This window comes from Chiloscyllium plagiosum, unplaced genomic scaffold (assembly GCF_037043375.1).
Source record: "Chiloscyllium plagiosum isolate Xiang-an unplaced genomic scaffold, Cpla_swu_hap1 HiC_scaffold_4, whole genome shotgun sequence".
In the NCBI taxonomy this organism is placed as follows: Eukaryota; Metazoa; Chordata; class Chondrichthyes; order Orectolobiformes; family Hemiscylliidae; genus Chiloscyllium; species Chiloscyllium plagiosum.
In genome coordinates this window covers 124,227,447-124,249,609 of record NW_028270142.1, presented here as the reverse complement: position 1 = coordinate 124,249,609, position 22,163 = coordinate 124,227,447, and the positions used below count along the sequence as shown (strand labels likewise).

The following is a 22,163-nucleotide window of genomic DNA, read 5'->3' as shown; positions in this document are numbered from 1 at the left end:
GCTGGAGGTTTACAGATGGGTTAAGGAAGATTTTTTCACTCAGATGATGGTGGGTACATAGAACCCACTGTCTGAAAGGGTGGCTGTGGTGGGAATGAACACAATCTTTAAGAAGTATTTATATGGACACTTGAAATGCCATAGCATGCAGAGCCAATTGCTGGAAAATGGGACTGAAATAGATAGGTGCTTGATGACTGTGTAGACACTAAGAGGTCAAACGTCCTCTTTCCTTGCTGTAAAACTCCATGACTTTAATTGTTCCTTCCACCTGTTTGACTGTTCTTCATATGTGGGTCTCAACAGTGAACGTTAAAAGCCCATCTATCAACACCTTATTCTGAACTCAGCTGTCATCTACATGGGTACTGTCGTGCAGAGTTAAAAAGACTTGAAGTATAGCTGATTTTATTCCCTAGTATAGAGCTTTCTAAACTGTGGGCTGTAACCCCAGATGAGTCACCAGTCAAGATTGTGGAATATTGAGCTCCAAAGCAGCAACAGCCACCATTTTGGTCTGATCACATAACCTCTGTGTTACCCCTTTTAAAATACTCTCATTATTCTGCATGGCTGAATCGATGACATACTGAGGCACAATTTCCTGTTGTGTGAGAGTCCATATGAGAAGATAGATGATCATTCTGCCTGCCTTTTCATCAAGTGCCTCACAAAGAAGTTGGAGGAAGACTGGGGTTGAGGTGGTGGGAGATAGGGAGCTTGCTCCATATCTATCGTGCCCTCACTTACAACAGAATTACTCCACTTCACTCAATTCTGTGCTACCTCTTTCAGCCCTCTCCATACAATCACCACTTCCAAAAATAATTTCACTTGGGATCACGCAGAATCCGATGAATGAAAATGAGGTCACACCAAAAAATGTTTTGTGAAACAATGACTCTGTAGTTTCTAAACCCAAAGGTCTAACTTTCTAGCTCTGTCAACATGGTCAAAGCAAACTACAGTTATGTAGCAGAACTGACACAATCAATCTTTGTTTGCTGTGGAAAAATAAATTTGTTTAGGAGTTCCTGATAATAATTGAAGGTGACAATGAATAAGGAATGATAAAATGTTAATGACAGTAATTGACTCTGGCTTTTAATACTTTCCACTTTATTTTGTGCTACAATACATTGACCAATGGCTTATCCTACTAGTTTCTGCTATTGCCTGGGGACAGGTACAGCAATGAGTCTGTATGCGCATCATTGTACCCGAGAAATGGGGTCAGACTATAAATGAATGAGAAAACATAGCTGCAGTTTCAAGAGGACAGCCTCAGGGTGCACTACTTTGAAAAGTGAGTGATTTTTGAAAGTAGTCCTGATCGTTCAGTTGGAAATGCACTGTCTTGTGCAGTAACCAGAAATTACAGACATGAAGCCCAAACTTGTGCCTGAGCTACTTATGAACAAGGGCTCAGTCAGGATATACAGTGGACCTCAATCCCCATTTGGGAAGGAGAGAAATTAACCAGAGTTTAAGCTCCAAAGATGAAAAATCTACAATGGGTTAGGAAAAGAATAAAAAATTATTTGTAACAATTTGATACCTGAAAAGATTTTATTTTGAGAGGGAGGGGTGATTTAAAGACTGTAATCTCACATGAAGACAAAGCGTCAACAAATTACAATCGTCAATTGAAAAATAAACCTATATATCTACTCTTTTACCAAAAGTATATGACGGAACTTTGAGGAAAGGTTTTGTTTCTCATTTGTCCTTACACTATGGTTGTTGCTGCAGATCTGAGCCCATCACTTAGAGTTTCATTCTTATTTTCCAATCTGCATTCAGCTGTCTGGGCCCTAAGCTCCAGAATTCCCTCCCTATGCCTCTCTGTCTTTGTACCTTGCATTCCCCCATGAAAACAGTCATTAAATCAACTACTTTAATCAAGCTTATGGTCATCTGCCCATACCTCCTTATGTGGCTGGATGTCATATTTTGTGGATTAATGTCTCAATGAACATTAGAACATTAGAACCTTACAGCGCAGTATAGGCCCTTTGGCCCTCGATGCTGCGCCGACCTATCATACCAATCTGAAGCCCATCTAACCTACACTATTCCATGTATGTCCATATGCTTGTCGAATAATGACTTACATGTACTTAAAGTTGGTGAATCTAATACTGTTGCAGGCAAAGCATTCCATACCCTTACTGAGTAAAGAAACTACCTCTGACATCTGTCCTGTATCTATTACCCTTCAATTTAAAGCTATGCCCCCTCATGCTCGCCGTCACCATTGTTGGAAAAAGGCTTTCCCTGTCCACCCTATCTAACCCTCTGATTATCTTATATGTCTCTATTAAGTCACTTCTCAACCTTCTTCTCTCCAACGAAAACAGCCTCATGTCCCTCAGCCTTTCCTTGTAAGACCTTCAAAGCAATGAAGCATTGATACAAATTGGTGTTTTCTTTTTCTGACACCAATGAGGGTCCTAGTATATGCCAATGGCTTGTGAACTCCATGTAGCCTGAGTATTTTGCTGTTTGTGTTGAAGGACAAATGGTTTTAGTATTTCTGTCGAAAACACGGTGAAAATAGTATAATTAATAATTAATAAGGAGATTAAAGTCACTGTAGTGCTTGAGAGCCAATGTAGGCCAGTGAACAGAGGGATGTTAGGGGAACAGGACTTGGGATGAATAAAGACACGGACAGCTGAATTTTCAATGACCTTGTGTTTAAAGATCGATGTGGGAGCTCAGCTGCAAGTGCATTGGAATAGTTGAGAATCAAGGCAACCAAGGCATCAATGAGGATTTCCACAGAATAGGAGCTGAGACAGGAGCAAAATCGGTCATTGTTATGAAGGAAGAAACAGGCATCTAAATCTTCAATAAAAAACATATACAGTTATTGGAACATTTTAGTTATACAATCCAACTATATGCTGTCTGCATTACATTCTTGGAAAAAGGTTTTCTCCTTAAATATAAGTTCACATTCACTTATAATGAAGAGTAATTAAAGGACATTATATTTTCATAGAACTCCTTCAATACTGTTTAATATAGCTGAACAATGTGCACTTAATCATGCAGTTTGGAAATATCTCAGTACTGTACTCCTGGTAAAATGGTGACTGGCCATTTGTATCACACCTTGCTTGGTTAGGCTGGGGAAATTAGTCAAGATTTCATTTGTGCTCGCTATATGACAATATCAGTGGAGAGTGTGCCTAATTCAACACTGAGCAACAACAGCTTCAAGCTCACTAACCTGTAGCACAGTTTCAGACTCTGTTTCTTCTCCAAGTTTAATAAGAAAGAAGAATGAAAAGCAGTAAGCACTTGTGGAAATGCTCCTCTTTGTAAGTCAGCATGTTCAGAAAAGGAGAGGAAAATACTGGAGAAACAAGAAAAGGTTTAAACATAGAACATAGAACAGTACAGCACAGAACAGGCCCTTCAGCCCATGATGTTGTGCCGATCACTGATCCTCATGTATGTACCCTCAAATTTCTGTGACCATATGCATGTCCAGTAGTCTCTTAAATGTCCCCAATGACCTTGTTCCCACAACTGCTGCTGGCAACGCATTCCATGCTCTCAAAACTCTCTGTGTAAAGAACCCGCCTCTGACATCCCCTCTATACTTTCCTCCAACCAGCTTAAAACTATGACCCCTCGTGTTAGTCATTTCTGCCCTTAGAAATAGCCTCTGGCTATCAACTCTATCTATGCCTCTCATTATCTTGTATACCTCAATTAGGTCCCCTCTCTTCCTCCTTTTCTCCAATGAAAAAAGTCCGAGCTCAGTCAACCTCTCTTCATAAGATAAGCCCTCCAGTCCAGGCAGAATCCTGGTAAACCTCCTCTGAACCCTCTTCAAAGCATCCACATCTTTTCTATAATAGGGCGACCAGAACTGGACGCAGTATTCCAAGTGCGGTCTAACCATATAACATTTCAACTGATATATCAAAGTTTGTTGTGAACACTTGAGTAACTCCCAGGCAATTCATTGCATTCTATTCAGTAAAATCAATATTCAGGCGATTCATATCCAGGGACAGAGGATACAATCTGTACGTTTGCACTAGCACTTGCTTTGAAAATCAAAAGGAAAAGGAAAATAATGGGCTATCATCATTTTGTTTATGAAAAGGTCACTCTCCGTAATGCTCCCATCTGGATATTTGTCACTTCCAACCATTAAGCCCTGGGTGGTGACTGAGTGAAAAGCAGTTACCTTTCCAAAGGACTTGAGTATAGAATCAGTAATTTAATGCCAAGATTGCTCTTTCACTTAAGATGAACGGTGCAATGGCTGCCTCCTAAATAAAATTCTATTCAGTTCATTTTATTAAAAACAAGAAATGAAAAAGCAGAGCAAAGCAAATTGGGAGTTTTTCCTAAAATACAAAAGATGCCAAGTTGGACCATGTGACGATATGATGATGGCTATAGCAAGCACTGTAGAGTGCATTTCACTGTATTTTTATTCTCAATTGCATTTGTAAATCCTCCTTCATGTAGCAGCATAAAATGAATCCATTTCATGGTTCATTTGAAATGAACCATGTTAGCTTTTTACTAATGGTGCACTTTTATCCCAGGGTAGGATTGTGAATTGCATTTGCTTGCTGGAATTCTTGCAGTTTTTATTTCTGCGTATATATCTTTGTCTGAAATATAACAGCATAAATGATTGACATTCTAAATGAAATGAGAATATAGTAATGATTTAGCAATATTATCACAATAATTTTCTTTTTGGAATTGCAATGGACTTATTTCATTGATTTATTATTTATTTATGTAAATTTTCCCCTCGATTGGTGATGCACAAAATGAATGACACACAACTCAGTAGGAAACAGCTTCATTGTCATTTCACAGCTTTGCATCATTTGATTACAAGGTTATTTGAAGTGATATTTCTTCATTTGTAAAATTCATATTGCATTATTTGCCTGATCAAATTTAGTACGAAATGGGGGGAGGTGCTTTGGAGGATTAAATGGTAAATTAGTAAATATTTATCATTTAATTATTAAATTCATGCTTACATCACTTGTGGAATTGTATACATATTAAAAGCACTATTTTAAGCTCAATAGGAAAGAGATCTGGTATAATCAGCCTTGCTCAGGCTCTTGTGATATTTGAACCTAACTAGTTAATATTAATGCCTCTTCAATCACAGACATAATGATGAATAGCCCTGACCCTGGTTTCCACCCAGCAACCATATACAAACATATTCATGCATGGGTCAGAGAATAATGAACTGTGTTTATTTTTCCCCTCCTCCTATTTAGCGATGTAAGCCTTAACAGATACAACATGACAAATTATTACTGACCAGGGTTCTACTGCTACTTTTCTTTTTGTGGATGACATTCATTGGGAGACTAATTTTTTTTACATTGTTAATTGCACTGCAAAAGGTAGTGGTGAGCTATCTTCTTGAAATACTGTAGCTCATTTAGGGTATGTACTCATAATGCTATTAGGGAGGGAATTTCAGGATTTTGACTGAATAAAAGTGAAGAAATGGCCATCTAATTCCATGTCAGGATGGTGCATGTCTTGGTCGGGAACTTGCATCATTTTGTCCTTGACCTTCTGGATGGTAGAGCTCACAGGTTTGGAAGGTGTTGTCAAAGGTGTCAGGGTGAGCTACTGCAGGATTTTTGGTAAGACCATTAGACTGTTAAAACATAGGAGTGCAAATTAGGCTATTAAGCCCATAAAATCTGCTCTGCCATTCAATCAAGGCTGATAAGTTTCTCAATCCCATTCTCTCGCTTTCTCCCCATAACTCTTGATCCCCTTGACAATCAAGAACCTATCCACATCAGTCTGAAATATACTCAATGACCTGGCCTCCACAGCCTTCTGTGGCAATGCATTGCACAGATTCACCACTCTCTGGCTAAAGAAGTGTCTGCATATATCTAATCTAAAAGGTCTTCCCTTTATTCTAAGGCTGTGCCCTCGGGTCCTTGTCTCTCCTACCAATTGAGACATCTTCTCAAGATCCACTCTGTCTAGGCCATTTGGTATTCTGTAAGTTTCAATTAGATTTCACTTCCTCATCCTTCTAAACTCCATTGAGTATAGACATAGAGTCCTCAAACGTTCCTCGTGTATTAAGCTTTTCATTCCTGGAACCATTCTTGTGAATCTTCTCTGAACACACTCCAGGGCCAGTACATCCTTCCTGAGATATGGGGCCCAAACTGTGCACAATACCCCAAATGTGCTCTAATGAGAGCCTTATAGAGCCTCAGACGTACATCCCTGCTTTTGTGTTCAAGTCCTCCTTAAAATAAATGCCATCATTGTATGTGCCTTCCTAATTACTGACTCCACCTTTCAAGTTTACCTTGAGAGAATCTTGGACTAGAACTCCCAAGTCTCTTTGCACTTCAGACTTCTGAATTTTCTCCCCATTTAGGAAATAGCCAATGCCTCTATTCTTCCTACCAAAGCACATGACATCACACTTTTTCACACTGTGCTCCATCTGCCACTTCTTTGCTCACTTTCTTCCCCTATCCAAATTGTTCTTCAGCCTCCTCGCCTCCTCAAATCTACTGATCTTTGTATCAACTCCAAACATTAGCCAGAATGCCCTCAGTCCCTTCATCTAGATTGCTAATGTATAAAGTGAAAAGTTGTGGTCCCAACACTGAGCTTGCAGAACACTACTTGTTACTGGCTGCCATCCTGAAAAAGACTCTATTATCCCCACTTCCCAGCTTTCTGCCAGACAGCCAGGCTTCCATCCATGGGCCCTTATCTTACTCAGTAGCTTCTTGTGCGGCACCATGTCAAAGGGCTTCTTGAAGTCCAGTAGATAACTTCCATTGGCTCTCCTTGGTCTTACTTGCTCATTACTTCCTGAAAGAATTATAACAGACTTGTCAGGCATGACCTCTCCTTGATGAAACCACGCTGACTTTGCCCTATCTTACCGGACGCTTCCATAATGATACATACGGCATCAATGGTGAAGCCTTTTGATGGGGTGAAAAATAATTTGGCTGCTTTGTCCTGGATGGTGTCAAGTTTATTACAGCTGCACTCATTGAGGCAAATAGGAAGTATTCCATCACACTCTCAAGGTGTGTCTTGTAGATGATGGACAGACTTTGAGGAATCAGGAGATGAGTTACTCACCACAGATTTCTAAGCCTATGTCTTGCTATAGTAACTACAGTATTTACATGGCTGTCTACTTAGTATCTAGTCAATGGTTAACACAAGGATTTTTCCAGAGGAGGATTCAGCGATGGTAATGTTATGGAATTTCAAGGAGCAATGTTTAACTTCTCTCTTTTTGGAGATGGACATTGCCTGGCATTCACTGTGTACATTTACAAAGCAATTGGACTGCCAGGACATAAAATATTTTGAACTGTCTTTTTAACTAATTGAATTTCTCCTTCCTTATTACAAATCTCTCTCTTTCACATATTGTTTACTTATCAAAGTCAATTGAAGTTGAACTGTCCCTAAACTTCTAAAATTAGGTGGTTCTAACAGGGTATATAAGGTTGGCCTCTGATTTTGACCTCATTTGGCCATTGCTTAGCATACTTCCAACATACTCCATAATTTGAAATATGAGGAGTCTGTGGATATGGTTCTCTGTGACCATATCATAATCCAGTTAACAATCTTTTTACTTTAACCTTTGGGATGCTTGTTATTCAATGTGTGCCTCTGGCTGCTCAATCATGGTCCGTCCCTCTATGGGATATTGACTGATTTGAATTCAATGTTGTTACTTTCATGCTCTGATACAAAGGAAAGCAAAGACACATCATTAGGTTAATTTCAGTATTCAACTGTTTATTCATCATGTGTTTGTGTAACTATTGAACGAATGACAAGGGGTGATTACACTGTTTGGGAGATATGTACCTTCCTGTCATTAGGTATCTTCCAGCAATACTTGTAGTAATAATAGCAGTTGCAACTGTACCATTGCTGCTGTGACTGAGATCAATGAACCTTTCAATTCTAAAAGTTGCATCGAGTGCCCTGAGAAATGGTGACAACATGATAAGGCATTATATAAATCAAAATAATCTTGTCAAAAATCAAACCACATAGCAGCCCTCAATGGCAAGGTTTCAGCCACATTCTGGTTGGACATTTGACAACCATATCAGAGGCAGGAAGGCTACCAAATGGTTGAGGAATGCACTGGATCAAGGACCCAATTTTTTCCCCAATGCCAAGCTATTTTGCTAGATGGCCCACTAAAGCACCAATTAATGGCAACTTTTTTTTGTCTTATTTCATAATATTCATTTGATTCAAATTGTATCATTGAATTTGGTACTGCAGTGCTTCTGAAATAAGGAGTTAAATAGTCTGCATGCTGTAAGTGCAGTGATTTTGGTGTGGAAATAGTAATATTGCTTTGCTCCCACCAACAATCTGTCAAATATTAAAATCTCATTTAAAAAATCACATCTTAAAAAGATTAGCACTCTGCTACCCCACAGCACTGCCATTTTGCACGTGGGTGTGCTGATCAGACTGCAGTTGCATATCCCACCCACTAGCAATCTGACTCAGCTTCCCACACAGCATGTAGGAAAGTGACAGATAGGAAATGTGCTACTGTGACTGACCGAAGGAGATAAAAAGACATATGATCCTGTTGGATCCTTGGGAAATAAGAAATGAAATCAATGAATATACATAACTCTGGGATTTACAAAATTAATTATAAAAGGTATATGCATGCCTTTCAGCTCACTTATATCCATAAATAATGTTGGCCCTTTCTAACTGGTGAATATTGATAGGAGCACGATAAAAATATCCCACTCAGTGAGCGATATCAGCATCTTTTCAAGGTCAAACTTAAAGCAATCACTTAAAATCCCATTCATGTATCTAGTCCGTCACCAATACCAGCAGTAGCCCCATATAAGCCACATGCTCAACACTAAATGCAGACTCAACTCCTCAAATCTCAGTCCCTTCATATATCAATAGACATGAGCAACACTCACCAGACAATGTCACTGTGACTAAGCACAATAATACATTCCCATCATGGTCACTCTCTGAAACAGCTCTCCAGAATTCTCCACCGCTTGACTTAGTAAGTAACTAGTCATTTACTGTTACAATGTACTTGTTCCATGCTTTTCAACATGAATGTTTTAGAACTGGGTATCTGGTGAGCGCAGGAGAATTATAGTGAAGAAAGTATACATTAACATCATGCCATCATATTGTGTCTACCAAAGTAGCTTTATTTTACAAAATGTTTGTACCAGAAATAAGAAACTATTGCAGACATCACATGATGATATTGTTTACCTTATTTAAGGAGATACGTAAATGAATTTGAAGCGGATCAGAAAAGGTTTACCAGACTAATGCCTGGAATATACAGAATGTCTTTTAGGGAGAGGTTTGACTGGCTTGACTTATATCACTGAAACTGAGAAGAGTAAGAGTCTGCTTGATTGAAACACAAGATTCTGAGGAATCTTGATATAATAGATGTGGATACAACATTTGCTCTGAGTCAAGAATCTAGAATTAGCAGTTATTGTTCAGAAATAAAGGGTTCATCATTTGAAGCAGATGGGATGAATTTCTTATCACACAGATTAGATTAGACTCCATATAATGTGGAAACAGGCCCTTCCGCCCAACAAGTCCACACTGACCCTCCGAAGAGTAACCCATTCCCCTACATTCACCCCTGACTAATGCTCCTAACACTATGGGCAATTTAGCATGGCCAATTCACCTAAACTGTACATCTTTGGACTGAGGGAGGAAACTGGAGAAAACCCATGCAGACATGGGGAGAATGTGCAAACTCCATACAGACAGTTTGCCCGAGACAGGAATTGAACTCTGGTCCCTGGCGCTGTGAGGCAGCAGTGCTAACCACTGGGCCACCGTCTTTGGAACACTCTTCCTGACAATGTGTGGAAGCAGGAACTTTGAATATTTTTAAGGCAGAACTGGGTAGATTCTTGTTAAGCAATGGGGGAGAAGAGTTATTGGATGAAGGCCAGAATGTGGATTTGAGGTTACAGTTGGATCAGTAATGATTTTATTAAATGGTGGAGCAAACTTGAGGGAGAAAATAGATTATTCCTGCTCCTGCTCCTGCTCTCTGCCTGGAAGTTTTGAGGTAAATTTAACAGATACCAGTCTGTTCTGACAATGAGGCTTCCACCAGCAAAGTGCCAATGCTGATTTCAGGTGCTGAATTTTGTGATTTTACTTCATGTGCACATCTGATCTTGGCTCATCAGTACTGATTGCAACACCTGGAATATGTGCAATCACTTTATCTGTTATTATAAAGGGATAAATCTCTGGGATCTTTTTTCTTTATGGTTTTTGCTTTATGGTTGCCAATTTTTGGCCACATGGTCACTTTTATTTTTAAAGTGTGATCCAGAAATTTCAACTGCATGTGTCAGGCATTATCTGCTGGCATAGAATGGCACTCAATAAGATGAACAAGGTTTCAATGAAGGTTTATCAGTGACAAGAAATCCTCAGAACTCATGCTATAAATCCCCTTCCATTCCTCACTCCTTCACTGCATGAAACCTTGCCAGTTTTGGAGAGAAATGGGTGCAAGCCCTTTTGAATATATGCATTTAGCTCTTAATAAAATTGAAGTTTCAGATGGTAGGTAAATCCTTTGGATGTTTAGAATATGTGTACATACATTTGACTCATATGGATATTGTGGGTTCAGGTATTCCCCCATCGAGACTTGAAAAAAAAAGTATTTCCCTCATTTCAACTGAAAATGGACATGCATGTGTGCATACGATCATTAAAATCTGGAAATATATTTTTCCCATGACACAAAGCTTGAAAATAAAAGAATTCCAAAATGTAATTATTTTTAGTAAGAACTAACTGTGGTTACCACATCAGGCATATTGAACATAAAAATTGTCTCTTGCACAGAGGAACAATGTGTCCCAATGATTATTCACACATCTATTTCAGGAGAGACAGGTGTCATTTACTCCAAAATTTGTTCTAGCAGGAACAATTTGGATCTGAGAAACTGAAGCAATTTTAATTTGAATTCATCTCGAAAGTGCAATGTGACTTTTTAAATTTTCAGTTCTGTGTTGTTACTGAGACTTAAATTATTTGTTAATTATTCATATAAGGAATTCATGTAAACTCGAAAAAACTTAAGCTTGAAAGATCCTTTGCCATGGGTTGGTGCCAAACCTGTCACCCGCTCTTTGACTCATCACTTTAATGATGGCATACTTACTTTTCTCCAGAGCATTTTCTTTACCACCTCCTTTCATTGCTTCCTTCTCTGTGTAGCTCCCAAACCCTTGGAACACTGTTACAGTGTGCATTTCTGTTCTAAGTCTGTGCCATTGGGAGAATGGAGCTGTAGTGCCTCTTGTTTTGGAAACAGGTTTGGCGGGCACTTGCTTGTTGATTTGATGACTTGTCCTGTACCTAAATAATTTGGCATGTTTACAGAACGGTTGTGTTTTATTTTACTATCGGGAGCAATGTAAACTGCCATTTCGTGGCTGGGAAGAAATATTTAATAATCTTCAAAGCTGTCTCAATATTGCCTCGACAACCTGTGAGGGGTTGAAAAGTAAATTGAAAGCCCGCTCTCAGGTAGCGAGTAACTGCTGCAATTTATTGATTTTTTTTATTGTTTTGTTTTCATTCGAAAAGACGGATCGCCTACCTTTGCAAATATTGTTTAGATTGTCTTTTGACGTGTTCGTGCTATTTTGTGTGTGTGATCCGCTGTCACTAATCACTATTCTGATACCACTGGGAATATTCTAGGCATCAATACATTTTCTTCTTTTGTGGATCGCGGGACCTGTTAAAGAGAGGAGCGGGAGCAGTTCCCGCAGCCTCAGAAAATTACTTTTGTTATTCTCTCCTAACCAGAGAATGTGGGAATGGAGATTTCACTGTTGAGTGTGTGTTTCGCTGTGGGAACGGCTGCGGTTTGGATGGGGGAGATGAATGGTCGTGCAAGTAGTTGGATTAATTCTGTACGTCGCTGTTTCATTTTTTTTTGGGGGGGGGGGGAAATACATTTAAATATTGCTGTAAATGTTCCTTCTGCGTAGCCGAGCTGGTGCATCGCCCTGTGTCTGCATCTTTTTTTCCTGTTGTTTTTGGTGGATGTTTTGGGTTTGTTGCATTGATCCTGGCTCCTAATTTAAAGATGTGTCTGTATCTTCTCTCTTTTGGAAATTGTCAGCTTCGCCGTACAGGGGGTCTGGTCGAGCCGCGGCTGCAAGACGTTCCCCATTGACTCGTCACGTACAAAATGCCAGTGTGACCGGCTCTCCAGCTTCGCCATTTTGGCTCAGCTCTCGTCAGATTCGGTAAGTCCTTTTTATTTATTATGATTATTTTGGAGGAAATATTGCATTTCGTCTCAGGGGAGCGAAAAAAAAATATGAACAGCGTGAGATCTGCAGGTCAAATCACTGCCTTGCAACACCAACAGGGGCATGTCACCTGTGATTAGAGACTGACATTTCAGTTCAGAAATCTGTATGTTTGGGACTGCTGCATCTATTAAGAAGCTGGCATTTGCCCACCGCTCCTGGCATTGGAATAAATTGCAATCAGCATTGATTAAAATGCCCTGCCCAGATGGTTTCACCAGATATTAGTCTGAATTGCCATGTTTGTGGTCAGTTGCCTCAGATGTGGAGGAGTGAAACAGCTTAAGACTCAGAGATGCTGTCAAATACAAACCTGTTTTGCACATAAAAGTAAATACGCTGCAAGCAGCAAACCATCTCTATTCCTTAAGTGACTATGAATGGATTACATAATTCTGTAGGAAAGAATTATCTAAATGAAATACTTATTTTGGAGCACAGTATCTTTATCGGAATGTTCTCTAATGTTTTGATGAATATTCAGAGATTTGTTGAGTTCCAAGTATCAAAATGCTTATCTCTAATCAATGCAAATGATTTCATATTAGATAGAAATGATATGATCAGTTAGTGACATACTAAAATAAATAGCAAGTAATTTTATGCCAGGATGGTTGGCTAAGTGGTACAGCTATAAGATAAACATCTCCTAAACATTCCGCCATATGTGTTTTTTTTAAACTGCATTTAACTAAACAGTTTAGGAAACAATTGTGAGCTTGGCACCATGTGTCAGCAGAAGCTCATTCTTTTTGCAACTGCTGTACGTTATAATAGCATGAGGAAGTCAAACTTTTGTACTCAACTGAACATGTTACATGGACCCAGATGATTCTCTCAGTTCCACGTAGTCGTCGAGATAAAATATAAAACTGTTAGATTATTTTGCTTACATTGCCATTGGAATTTAATCTTCATTTGAATGGACTAAGAGGAAGATGGATGCCAGTCATGCTGTCAGAAGGACACTGTTTAGAATGGTCCAAAATATGAGTTAAAGACCCTATGATCTTTTGGAATGTTATCTTGAATTAATAGCAATATAAGTCTATTCCTTTGATTTATTGGCAAGAGAGCTAAAGACTGTGTAGCTAAGGATTTTCGTTTGGTTTTATAAGCAAGTGTGACACACAACTAATATTGGCTATTAATGCTTCATTTAGATACATATTATTTAATGATTATATCATTAAATATAGAGTCAGTGCTTACTTACATACATGTGTACCTGTATGTTAAATGAAATGACAGTTATCCTAATCGTTCTCCTATAGTTAATTCTGTACTGAAAATGCAAGTGTCTGTGCATGTGTTGTTACAATGGAATGTTTATGTAACAAATTCATATTGAATATTTTTTGATAAAACTTTTCAAATTAACAGCAAAATATAACTACCACGTCTGCACAAGTTATGGTCTTATGTGAAAATCAGCAGTTGGTATATGTGACATACAAATAGAATATTGTGACTGCACCATCAAGCAGTCAAGCTAGCTTTTGCATTCAAAGGATTTTTTTTTTGTTGATGGTATAAATAACAGGAAACCAAGCAGGTCAGGCAGCATCTGAAAGGCAAAGATGAAATCTTAGTAAGGGTATGAGTTGAAGATCTATTGGAATCTCTGGAAATTTTACTTATTAGCTTAATCAGTGGGTGATATTAGCATTTAATTTTCTTAGCAAACATGTGTTTGACTCTTAGTTATTGCTTGCTGAAGTGATGTATAACTGAAATAGATTTTGATTATAAATGTTCGATTTGTTGCAAAGTTATTGATTATGAGATAAAATTATTCCATGAAAGGCATAATATTGCTTCACAAACATTGTTGGTAGTAACTAATTGGTTTATGCTGTTGTAAAGTTTCATTTGGCCTCTGATCACTGGCATTAATTGGTCTTCCAGTGAGTTTACAAACTGTCTGGATCTTGCGGGGGGTGCAGGGGGGTGGGGCGGTGTTATGTGTACCTCTTCCAATCCAGTTTATATGAAAGTGACAATGAAACAGATCTGTGGTGGGGATCTGGGAATCCAGCAGAGAGAAATTCTCTGCCTGCCCACCCTTGTTCTTGCCTCCACATCAGTGTCAAAATCATGCTCCTTGTCTCAGTTGGCAGTCCTTTCAGTTCGAGACCCAAACATTGCTGGTTGACCATTGCAGGGTTGCTTGAGCACTTGAATTAGAAGGGAGCAATGCTAATATAGTGTTATGGTGTGGAAGGGAGAGACTTTGGAATAAAATATTAAATGAAGGTAATGGCTTGTTTGGTAATATATCGAAAATCCTATTGTTTGAAAAAGAGCACAAACTTCTCAAGGTGAAATGTTGATCAGGGCGCCATCTTTATAATGGCAAGAAAACTCAAATAGGCAATGTTTTTGTTTCTGCTGTTTTGGGAGATTCGTTGATGAAAAGTATTCCACTTTCACCCACATTAAAACTATGACTACAGTCTTTCAGTGCTTTTCTAGTTATAAAGTGATTTGGAAAGTCTGAGGTCATAAAACACACCACATAAATGCAAGTTCTTCCCTTCTATGGCAAAGGACATTGCAAATGGTGTGAAGTGCTTTCAGATATTTTAACGGTAAGAATCTTGATAAATGTCAATTTTTATTTGAACCCATTTAAGGTCAAGATATGTATTTAAATTCTCATATCAGGGGACACTAAGCAGTCCTGCAGTCTTTCTAACTGAATGGTAGTTTTGCCAATAGTAGCAAGCATAGAACTTGCATTTACATTGTTAGCTTATCCAGCAATACCATGATATTTTGTTAGATGTTTCCAGCACAAAAGAAGACAATTCAGCCCATCATGTCCATGCTGGTCAGCAAAGACTTGACCTCACTAAACCCATTTTTTCAGCTATTGGGCCCACAGCACTGTAGGTTATCCCAATTCCAATGAGGATCTAAATCCTGCTTAAATGACTTGAGAGTTTCTGAGTCTTTCACCCTTTCAGGCAGGGACTTTCAGACTCCCACCATCCTCTGAGTGAAACAAATTCTCATCTCCTTCTTTGCCTCTACCTCTCACTTTAAATCTATGCCCCTTGGTTTTTGACCTCTCTACTAATAGAAATGGTGTTTTCCTATGATGCTATCTGTCACCCTCATGGTGCCTGCTCAACCTTCACTGCTTCAAGGACAACAACTGCAGACTGCCTAACTTTTCCTCATATCTGAGCCCCTCAGCCCAGGTAACATCCATCCATCTATTCATGTAAACATGGTGGCTAGAATGATCACAGGAACATCCCACATGCCTCAAATAATCAATTATCTCTGTCCTGATCTTAGCAACTGAAAAATGATTCCACTGAGTGGGAAGCTCAGAATCACAGACACAATTTCATACATTCCTCATCCTGGAGAACTGTGGAAGCTCAGTCATTGAATGTGGTTCAGGCAGATATGTGACAGATATCTAAATACCAATGAGGGATATGGAGGTAGTGGGATAAGAAGAATTTAAGTTGCTGATCAGCCTTAACTATATTGAATGATAGAGCAGGCTCAATGGGTCAAATAGTATACACATGTTCATATATTCCTTATAAGTATTGACCAGGAGACTGGGACTGCTCCCTGCTCCTCTTCAGATTGTAACTTGGGATCTTTTACAACCATCTGGCCAAGCAGCTAGGGACTCTTTTATGTATCATCCAGAAGACAGTTCTTCTGACAGTGCAACACTTGTTTGGTACTGCATTGATGTGTAATCCTAGATTAATATTCAAGTATGGTCTGACTCACAAGTGAGAATGTCACCGATGAGCTGTTCAACACTGCCAGTACTGTCCATAAGTATATGCATTGGGATCATTATTCCCTTTGATACACAAAATTGGAAATTTGGTGGAGCAAAAGTAAATACTTTTGTTTTAGAAAACATTATTTGTTTTCTTTTATTCTTTACCGTATACAATATAACTTTTTGATTATCCAAACATTGATTAGCCGAACTTTGGATTATCTGAACAAGATCTAAACTGTGTTATCCGAACATTCGATCATCTGGACATTCAATTATCCGAACAAAATACTCCCCAACTGTGTCGTTCAAAAAATTGAGGTTGCCCTGTATAAGAATAAGTTATCTTTTCTATTGCTGTTGCTTGATGGTACCATCAGAAAAGAATGCTGGATCTGTGAGGCAGCTGGACTCTGCATATCTCTGCTCGTTCATGCTCTCTCTTCTATGGTTAACATGGTACATAGGTGGCAAATATTTTCTTCAATCAATCTTGATAAGTCAGATCTATTAACTTGAGATTCGAAGATTTTAGTGTTGTGGATAGAAGCTTTAAAATAGAATGTTCAAGCATCAAAAACAAATGTATAGTATTATTCATGTTTACTTCCCTGTACTTAAATACAAAAATGCACAGCCAGCATGCTATACATATGGAATTGTGTTGGTGTTATGACTAACATGTGTACTTCCTATTTAAAATTTTAGATATATTTTACTACATATTGTTAGAGATTAATATTCTGCAGAACTGTAATGAAATCCCATGAACCATAATGTAAGAGGTCTTGGGGCATTATTTAGTTAATATAGTAAATAATGACAAATATAACAGCATACTTTAGGTATACAGATTGATGAAATAGATAGACATACGACAAAGTTAATTTAACACAGTGGAGTGTCGGTTGATTCATATTTGTCAGAAGAATAGTGTGATGATGCAGTCACTTTAAGAGGTTATTTCATCCTACTTTTTTTTTTGAAGAGAGGTTGTAAGGCAGAGGCACTGAGCTGTCTACTGAAGACCTGTTGAGTAAACAGCTCGGGTGGCCTTGGGTTTTTTTAATAGCCTAAATGGATGTGGCCAGGTCTCACAGACCCAGATTTCTGGGTTTCAGTTTTTTCAGTAACATCAGAAGATATTGAGATCTCAAAAGAATTGGAGACTTCAGTGAATATCTCTTGGCTGCTACTATCTCTAAATCTTCTCTTGATTTTATTTTCTTCCTGGATTTGAGAACTTCCTGTGAGAATCTGAATTTTCCTTTTTACCAAGGGGTGTGTTTATGGGATGTTGCTATAATGGAACAAGTTAATTATAGTTACTGTATCTATTATTCCATTACATTTCCAATCTGTTAAATTGTTCTAAATTTCTCACGTAGTATTTTAACTACAGTGTTTAAATAAATTGTGTTTTGTTTGACATCGAGTAGTTTGACCAGTTGTATTGTATTATTTTACATTTACCTTTTAAAATAAGAAAATGTTAGGGTCTAAACTACCTCCCCAAAATATTTTTGAGGGGGCTGATCTAGTCCATAACAATAGGAGGAGGTGATATAAACTAAAATTCCAATTTTAAACTGTGCGTAGGAGCAGATGGAGTATCCTATACCTCTGAATGTGGCACGTCTTTTCAACAGCAAATAATTTCTTTAAAGTAGCAAATTGATGAAGTTATGCCAAACCATGAGAAGTCATGAGGACAGATTTAAAGGCCTTAATGAAAATGGTTCAGGACTTCAATTATGTGGAGCAGCTACATTAGAGCTCAGACTAGAGAAAGGGATGATTCAGTGGCTGGGTTCAAAGTAGGAGTAACTGAGGAGAAACTATTTTTACTAGTAGCATACTCCATCTCCAAAGAGCACAGATTTATGAAATGGGTAAAAGTACGAGATGATATGTTAATTTTATTTATATAACAAGTTCTTAGGATATGAAATCGACTGAATGGAGGACAGTGGAAGCAAATGCAACAAAAGAGAAAACATGGGACATGGAAAGCTGATTGGAACTGATTGGAAAAGCTTTTCCAATGAATGTAGATAATGGCTTGAATAATCTCCTTCTGTGATCCTATTATTTCTACAACACTTCGTGTTGCTCCTAATCAATTCAGTGTTGCAAAGTGACTATTCCTGAAACCAAACCCTCAATGATACTTTGAAAGCACCTGCCCACTGGTAAACAAATATGTTTATATTGTGTTATAGTCCAACAGGTTTACACCTGGTGTTGTGTGATTTTTAACTTGCACACCCCAGTCCAATACTGGCACCTCCAAATCATGGCTTATGTTGTAGCTTTGGAGTGACAGAGTTACTCAGGTCACAGAATGAAATGCCAGAATGGCTAATCAGTTTCCTATTGCAAACACCATTGACCTTGATGAACACAAATTGTAGTTAGCTTTGTACAGAAATGCACAATGTCATTATTGATGTTGCATCACTGTCTTTACAGAATGTTCAATTCTCTAATGTTGTTCTCACCTTTAGACAAGGTTGCACTGGTTCATACTGCGGTAAATCTAGCATTTGTTGTCGCACAGAACTACCCAATATCAAATATAAAGCAGAATCTTTGTAACAGTTTTATTGATTGATCTGGAAACTAAGCCTGTTGGAAAACTCACAAAAAAATGTATTTCTTTTGAAGATGGACCAGCAGGACAAAATTGCCTGATGAATTGAGATACTTTAACCTTGAAATGACTGTAATTTAGTGAAAACACTTAACACATTGTCATGATATTCCATTGTCAATTATTTTAATATGGCACTAATTGATTTCAGTGGATTGATGCCTGCTTCAATAAGAAAGACAAAGAAAATTGTGTGAAAACTAAGTAGATTCACAGGCCAATATTGCACACAGTATTACTGAGGATCTTGCATCTTGATCATTTGTTTAATTACATTGAAATCTGTCTTGAAGGCCATCTGCTCAGAAACCTGTAATCTGATTAATCAGACCTGAATTTCTGTGTGCAGTCTATTCTTGGAGACCCTATGATGTTGATCTTGAAGGTGATTATTGTTGACACATTTTTCTTGTTGTCAAGTGCAAATTGAACGATGTAATTTTCAATTGAAATATCATGCAATTAGAATTCAGTAAAGAACATCTATCAATCACTGCACTATAAGTATGGAATAAAATGCTTTGCAAAATGTAGAAGAGTGTGAAAGCGTTACATACAATATTAGATCAACACCACATTTAAAACTAATGAAAATTGTGACTGGCATTCTTCTCATAAAATGAAGAATATTATTTCTATTGATGAAGGACAAATTGGAAGGGGGAAGGTAGAGGAGAAGTGAGACACTTTTAAAATAGAACATTGTAGGGACTTAGGGTGGTAGAAATTTATCATTTGTCTGAGATTTTTCCATTGAATATTTTTGATATTTCATTTTCATTTTATTGGAAAGAAGGTAATCTGAACAGAAAGGGGAGTATAAAAAATTACTGCATTTAAGAATTTTTTAATTGTAAAGATTGAGTGGCGATATGATCAACTGAGCTGCAAAGAAAGTTAAATGGCGAAAATGACATACAGATATAATGTTTTTACATCATTGTGGAATGAAATGTAAATTCATAGCAGCCTTGACACACACAGTTGATCTCAGCATACTGCTGAGATCTTGATCTTGTCTGTACCACAGTTAAATAGAGATATTAAATAGATGCCAGACAATTTCCCACTCAGCTTCCCACCCCATCGCTACCATCATTGACATGGAAAATCTGAATGACTCATGCGTGTCCCAGCAGTAGCCTTGTTGCAGCAGAAGCTTGGGAGTCGACCATTTTTTCAATTTCTTAATTATAATCTTGACAGGGAAAGGAACAGAGATAGTTTTTTTTTCTATATCAGAATTGATTAGGATTAGTTTAATTCAGTGGTTATCTGTGCTGTTGATTAGTTTCAAAGCAAAAATGGTATAATAAGGCGTGTATCAAAACAGTTTATTTTTCTTATTTTTAAACCCCTAAACTCATAAGAGAATGTGTATTGGCACTTTAATACTGGGGGGAAGGGTGGGGGGGGGGGGGGAAGACAGTGGGGTGGGGGTGGGGGTGGGGGTGGGAGGTCACTCATTATTCGTACTCTTAACAATGTCTGTCAGGTACATGCGGTGTTTTTTCATGAACACAGCTTGATAGAACACCAACAATTTATTTCCCTCCTATCACTAAATCACATTACACCTATATGTATCTATCACAATCACTTACTTAACGATGATTTAATAGTGAAAGCAGTACTGTTATTGAGAAATCACCTATAGGAATTGTTTACTTTTCTCAGTTATGGATATTTCTACTGTCAGTCTCTTGCTAATCAATAAAGCTTTCAGCCCTGGAAGTACAGAGTAAGATTGGTACAGCAGATAGCAGATTTGTTGGGCAAAATGGCCTCTGTCTGCTCTGGAGGCATTCTGTGAACAGCTCAAGGTATTGTAAGTGCTTGAGTCTGCTCTGAAGCTCAGCTAAATTGTGGCTGATCTGTACATTACCTCCATTTACCTATTTTTGTTCCATATTCCTTGATACCTCTACCCATTGTAAATATATAGAGTCATAGAGATGTACAGACCCTTTGGTCCAACCCATCCATGCCGACTAGATATCCCAAACCAATCTAGTCCCACCTGCCAGCACCCGGCCCATATCCCTCCAAATCCTTCCTATTCATATACCCATCCAAATGCTTCTTAAATGTTGCAATTGTACCAGTCTCCACCACTTCCTCTGGCAGCTCATTCCATACACGTACCACCCTCTGTGTGAAAAAGTTACCTCTTAGGTCTCTTTTATATCTTTCCCCTCTCACCCTAAACCTATGCCCTCTAGTTCTGGATTCCCCGACCCCAGGGAAAAGACTTTGTCTTTTATCCTATCCATGCCCCTCATAATTTTGTAAACCTCTATAAGGTCACTCCTCAGCTTCCGACGCTCCAGGGAAAATAGTCCCAGCCAGTTCAGCCTCTCCCTATAGCTCAAATCCTCCAACCCTGGCAACATCCTTGTAAATCTTTTCTGAACCCGTTCAAGTTTCACAACATCTTTCCGATAGGAAGGAGACTAGAATTGCACAGAATATTCCAACAGTGGCCTAACCAATGTCCTGTACAGCTGCAACATGACCTCCAACTCCTGTACTCAATATTCAGTCCAACAAAGGAAAGCATACCAAACGCCTTCTTCACTATTCTGTCTACCTGCAACTCCACTTTCAAGGAGCTATGAACCTGCACTCCAAAGTCTCTTTGTTCAGCAACACTCCCTAGGATCTTACCATTAAGTGTATAAGTCCTGCTAAGATTTGCTTTCTCAAAATGCAGCACCTCGCATTTATCTGAATTAAATTCCATCTGCCACTTCTTAGCCCATTGATCCATCTGATCACGATCCCGTTGTAATCTCAGGTAACCTTCTTCACTGTCCACCATACCTCCAATTTTGGTGTCATCTGCAAACTTATTAACTGTACCTCTTATGCTCGCATCCAAATCATTTATACAAATGACAAAAATTAGAGGGCCCAGCACTGATCCTTGTGACACTCCACTGGTCTCAGGCCTCCAGTCTGAAAAACAACCCTCCACCACCACCCTCTGTCTTCTACCTTTGAGCCAGTTCTGTATCCAAATGGCTAGTTTCCCCTGTACTCCGTGAGATCTAAACTTGCAAACCAGTCTCCTTGCAAACCTTGTCGAATGCCTCACTGAAGTCCATATAGATCACGTCTACTGCTCTGACCTCATTGATCCTCTTTGTTACTTCTTCACAAAACTCAATTAAGTTTGTGAGACATGATTTCCCATGCACAAAGCCATGTTGACCATCCCTAATCTGTCCTTGCCTTTTCAAATATATGTACATCCTGTCCCTCAGGATTCCCTTCAACAATTTGCCCACTACTTAAATGAAATTATTTTTTCTTTAAA

General features: G+C 38.5%; 1 protein-coding gene across 14 annotated transcripts in view; it reads left to right on the top strand.

Annotated features, from left to right (window-relative positions):
* adgrb1a (adhesion G protein-coupled receptor B1a) overlaps positions 1-22,163 on the top strand; it is a 568,355-nt gene that overhangs the window by 381,336 nt on the left and 164,856 nt on the right. For 11 of the 14 annotated variants that reach the window (XM_043687847.2, XM_043687845.2, XM_043687842.2 and 8 more), the window contains one exon: positions 12,239-12,365. In XM_043687847.2, coding sequence (XP_043543782.1) covers positions 12,239-12,365 — 127 coding nt within the window. Of the gene's footprint in view, positions 1-11,319; positions 11,420-11,464; positions 11,635-11,890; positions 12,027-12,238; positions 12,366-22,163 lie in introns of those variants that run through there. The other 3 variants (XM_087986627.1, XM_087986624.1, XM_087986623.1) reach the window with 3 other exon arrangements.